This window comes from Amblyomma americanum, chromosome 9 (genome assembly GCF_052857255.1).
Source record: "Amblyomma americanum isolate KBUSLIRL-KWMA chromosome 9, ASM5285725v1, whole genome shotgun sequence".
Taxonomy (NCBI): Eukaryota; Metazoa; Arthropoda; class Arachnida; order Ixodida; family Ixodidae; genus Amblyomma; species Amblyomma americanum.
Window position 1 is genome coordinate 34,710,080 of NC_135505.1, and position 5,375 is coordinate 34,715,454.

Genomic DNA, 5,375 nt, shown 5'->3' on the forward strand with positions numbered 1-5,375 from the left:
ACAAAAAAAATGTGAATTTTTTCTTTTACCAAGTTTGATTATTTACGTAAAAAGTGTTGTCATTGGCAAGTTAATACGAAGCACATTATGGCATCCTCATGCTCTGTGTTAGGTACAGAAGATAGGATTGTTCTTTGCCGTTCTGCATATGCATACTGGCATATATACCGGGTGCAGTTTAATCTGCAAATTAAGGGCTGAGAGGAGTTTGCCTGCCGAAGCCACTCCAAATTATTACAGTTCTGACCAGATAACGTGCAGTTTTAAAACTTTCAATCCCCTCATTCTGCTTTATACAATTCTCCATGTGCAGGTTGTCCAGAGCTCGGAGGGTTGCCGAGAATGCCTTTGGCATCCTTGCAAACCGTTTTCGGTGTTTACACACCGTAATTGAAGCAAGGCCAGACAGAGTTGTGCCCGTAGTCTTCGCTGCATGTGCTCTGCACAATTTCCTGAGCAACGACAAGCAAGTCTCTCTAGAACAGCCCATGGAGGACACTGATGGGCATACATTTTTTGGCTTGCAACAGGCATCACGTGGACGCCCTAGTGCATTTGGTGCTGCTGTGCGTGAACGGACATCCTCATACTTCAAGGACAGAGGTGCAGTGCCATGGCAGCAAGACGCTGCTTATCTCAACAGCCACCTCAACAGATAGAGTGCCTTGAAGAAAGAACATTCCTCCGGATGTCCTCGTTCTTTTATTAAACATTGCTAATACGTTCACTGCATCGTAAGTCCCCAGTTGATGACGTCCTTTATTTATGCTGTGTGGCCATAAATACTGAGTCACATGATGAAGCCAATGGTCAGATTTCAAAGTGAGGTCTAATGAGGAGGAGCTCACAATAAACTCTGTACCATGGCTTCATCCTGAGACACATTATTAGAGGCCGCACAGCACTAATAAAGGACGTCACCAACTGGTGAAATGCAATGAACGTGTTAAGGTGCTTCTCAGTCACGTCAAGAGCAAGTGCAGTGCCGTGACAGAAGACTGTCGTCAACCACCTTGCGCACAGGGTGTGCTAAACAAAAAAGCATCCAGCCGGATGTGATCATTTTTTATTCAATCATATCAAGGTGCTTTTCGATCACGTCCACAATTTCTTTCTGGCATTTTATTTGCCTTGCAGGGTTCATCCGCCTCATCAGTGCAGCAGCGTAGTTACCGAAATGTGCAGCTGCATCATCAGCTGCAAGGGGCCTTTGTACAGCATTGACCAGGGTATCCAGAGCTGTTTGTCTCTTATTGAGAATTGAATTGGCTGTACTACTTGACCTCCATTGCCTCATTCGCTTTGAAGGTGGAGTTAGTGCGCTATGCCCACTGTTCTCGGGCACAGGTGCACTTGCACTGCTTGCAGGTGTTCCCAATTGAGAAAGTTCTCTGTGATTTTCTGCGCCTGCTGCATCTGGCGTACAGCGTCTCGTAGGGCTGGATGTTTCAAAAAGATATTCCTCAGGCTGTAATACAAACAAATAGCATCAAGGTTACCTATCGAATAACTGGGAATGCAAAAATTGGACAACAGACTATTTGTATATTGACAAACCTCATGGCAGTCGGAGTGAAACTCGCCTCCTCTTTTCTCCGATTCCCCTTTTTGCACCTGTTTAGTGGCACACATGTTGAATAAACAAAAGTATCAGTTTCATGTCAAAGAAGGACCCTTATTATTATTTTTTTATTTATTAACAATGTTGCAGAGTCGTATGCCTCCAAGCAGGAGTGAGCACAAAAAATTACATCATTAAAAGTTACACCACATCACACAATAAGCATTAACTTCTTCACATCAGGGCATGAAGTTAAACAAATGAAATCAGACACAGGAGTAAAGAACATCATGAACGCATTTTCCTCAAATTCGCAATGAATGCATCAATATTGGGGCCATTGACAATATGTCCTTATGCATGATGTTTAGAGCTATTGCTTTGTAGTGAATACACAGCTGCTAACAAAAAGCAGTTGTAACCAAATGTGGCAATTAAATATGATTTCCAGCTCTTACGACTAAAAAGCTGGTAGGCTGCAGGAAAAATTTCGAGCACCCTTTTTGCAATAACAAACAAGATGTGAAGTCATGGCAAGACATCTGCAGCACATACGAATCTGACCACGTTTTTGTGCATAATCAAGTGTCGGTGGTATATTGTGGAATATACTTACCACTACTGCCTCTTCTTCAAATGCTTCCGTGGCATAGCGATGTCCTGGGCGTGGCACAGCGTCCAAGAATTTTAAACAGCGGAAAAATTTCCACTTAACCACATAGCTGTCGTCTCGTGCTTGGCCACTTTTTCTTTCGTCTATCTTCTTCTTCTCCTTCCTGTACGTCCGCCGCTTATTAGCGAACACATTTTTCAGTCCCTCTGTAACGAAAACGAAATACAATACCACTCGTTGCATACAATTGTACATGAATACGGCATATTAAACACGGTAGATGAAACGTGTTCCGTGCAATTTTACTTCATCAAAATTGCAAATCGAATAGGATATGAAAACAGCACGAAACAGAACATGAGCTCTTTTCACTCTACGTAGCACTATTATACCAAAAGAAGCCGAACCGAACACAAAGAGGTACCAAAGAAATTCTTACCCACGCTGTACGGTCCGTGTGCCGGATGCTCGGATGACATCTGCTTGCAGATGCTGTGCCACAAATGTTCTTTTTTGGGACACATCAAGAAGTCATCACGGCTGCTGTCCCACAAAGTTGGAAACTGCTGCACCAACGCCAAAAAGTAAAATGTGGCGTCGTCCGACCACGATGCCATGCTGATCGCAGCAACACGGCAGAAAAACAAGTCGTCGGCGCGCTGCAGTGAGCTTTGGATGACGACGATAGCGATACGACTTCAGAAATTGACCAGCGTTGTGCTGTTGCCAGAGGAAGTGACAGTAAACCCTCCAAAAAGTCCGTGGGCCGCCGCCAGAAAAAATGCTCTCGCATTTCTCGCGCGATCCGGCCCGCGGACCATGCGCGGACCTCGCAGACCGGAAGCGACACCCCACGTGATCGCTAGTCCGCGGGCCAAAACAGGTCCGCGGTCCGTCGTCTGGATACACCTGAAGCGACACCCCACGTGATCGCTAGTCCGCGGGCCAAAACAGGTCCGCGGTCCGTCGTCTGGATACACCTTTATATTCATTCACTCTGCGTCGCGCACGTCAAACTAGAAGCGTCTCAGATAAAATTCGCGTAGTACACGTATAGTCCTCACATTTAGGTACGTACCGGAAACTAAAACTCTTTTATTCCGGAGCCCTTCACTACGGCACCTCTCCCTTTCTTTTTTCACTCCCTCCTTTACCCCCTTCCCTTAGGACGCGGCTTGGGCGTCAGCTAAAATATGCAAGTTACTGCGTCATTGTCTTTTCACCTTTAATTTCGAGATTTTGATGGGCACATTAATGACAAACTCTTTCATTGCAAGCTTCGTGAAAGAATCTGGTAGAATCAGCGGAGTACAAGACTTCTTATTGCTTTGGAAAAAAAACTGTTACCTCCAGCAATAGCAGCACTCTATGCAAACTAGTTAGTGCCCTAAAAAATGTTCTGAATAACAACATGAAACTGACTTCAAATATAAACACTGGTTTTCTATAGAGTATGTTTCCCTTTTTTTCTGGTAGAGATCACTGCTTGCAGCCTGTAAACGCATAGAGAAGCTGTATTGTGGATAGGTTTTTCGCATATCGCAAGTTAAATAAAAATATAAAAAAATTGTGGCTCCAGTCCTCTCTGTGGATGTGGCTGGACAGCGAAGCTGTAACACAACACCAAATTACCGATTGCGACGTCGCTTGGAAATTCACACACGTGGCTCTACAATGAGTGAAACCGGAGACAAGTGAAGTGTATTTGTGCTATATGCTGCATGCCTGATTCCAAAAGGAGATATGCTGTTTGCATTCAATTTTTAACCTGGCGTTTTATTGCGAAAGCAATACTGCTCGCATTTTCGGCCCATCAGTGGTCGTGGCGCCTCCTTACACAGCTGCGCGTCACGTGACCATGTGACGTAACGCCAGACCGAGAGACGGTCCCCCGGCTCGCGGCTTCGATGGAGGAGGCGAAGCCTTGCGCGCTGCTGCTGCGGCGCTACCGAGAGAGGGCGCTCGCTGGTGTGACGTCACGCTAGGAGGATAAATGGGGCTACAGCTCGGCTCCACGCAGTGGTCGGCGCGCTGCCTTGCGCTATGTCGGATGATGTGTACAAGGCGAGGCTGGAACGATCTGCTGCGGCCAAGCGACATAACCTAGATAAGTCATAAGTCATAACATAGATAAGTCATAAGTGTACCAAGGATATCAATAGCAGAAACCAAGCAAAACAATGTATAGCCATAAGTTTAACAAAGGGCAACCATGTCCACACCATCAGCCGAACCGAGGCGCAGCCAAGGGTATTGCTTTCGCAATCTTCCAGGCTTAACCAAGCTAAGCCTGTTTTTTCCTTACAACCACACGAAAGCGCAACCGTAATCTCTGCCGGTCCCCACCGCGGTTGCTCTGTGGTTAGGGCGCTCGACTATAATAATAATAATTGGTTTTTGAGGAAAGGAAATGGCGCAGTATCTGTCTCATAGATCGTTGGACACCTGAACCGCGCCGTAAGGGAAGGGATAAGGGAGGGAGTGAAAGAAGAAAGGAAGAAGAGGTGCCGTTGTGGAGGGCTCCGGAATAATTTCGACCACCTGGGTATCTTGAGCGTGCACTGACAACGCACAGCACACGGGCGCCTTAGCGTTTTTCCTCCATAAAAACGCAGCCGCCGTGGTCGGGTTCGAACCCGGGGGTGCTCCACTACTGATCGGGATTTCCCGGGTTCGAACCCGACCGCGGCGGCTGCGTTTTTATGGAGGAAAAACGCTAAGGTGCACGTGTGCTGTGCGATGTCAGTGCACGCAAAAGATCCCCAGGTGGTCGAAATTATTCCGGAGCCCTCCACTACGGCACCTCTCTCTTCCTTTCTTATTTCACTCCCTCCATTATCCCTTCCCTTACGGCGCTGTCCAGGTGTCCAACGATATACGAGAAAGATACTGTGCTATTTCCCTTCCCCAAAAACCAATTGTTATTTTATTAAGCTATTTCCATTCCCCAAAAACCAATTATTATTTTATTAACCTTTACCGGTAAACACAAGGGGGGGGGGGGAGAGATTAAACATTTATTTCTGAAAAGGAGACCAGAGCGGATTGTGGGTGGGGTCCTCAGTCCAATACTCCAATGGGTTTCGCCGACGCTTTAGCGATGGCAACTAGCGCCTTCTCGTATTCCAAAGTGCCGCTGGCCAGCGCTACCTGCCACTGCTCCTGCGCCGCGTTGTGTGGCTTTAAATGGTTCGGTATATC

The 5,375-nt window shown here is 46.6% G+C and overlaps 1 protein-coding gene across 1 annotated transcript; it reads right to left on the minus strand.

The window, feature by feature from the left end:
* Positions 1-1,066: 1,066 nt before the first annotated feature.
* LOC144103289 (uncharacterized) lies at positions 1,067-2,813 on the minus strand. Its single transcript, XM_077636050.1, has 4 exons — positions 2,614-2,813; positions 2,178-2,380; positions 1,558-1,614; positions 1,067-1,468 (listed from the first exon to the last, which is right to left on the minus strand). The coding sequence occupies exons 1-4, from the start codon at positions 2,789-2,791 to the stop codon at positions 1,067-1,069; spliced, it is 840 nt and encodes a 279-aa protein (XP_077492176.1). The 5' UTR covers positions 2,792-2,813.
* Between the last annotated feature and the right edge of the window lie 2,562 nt (positions 2,814-5,375).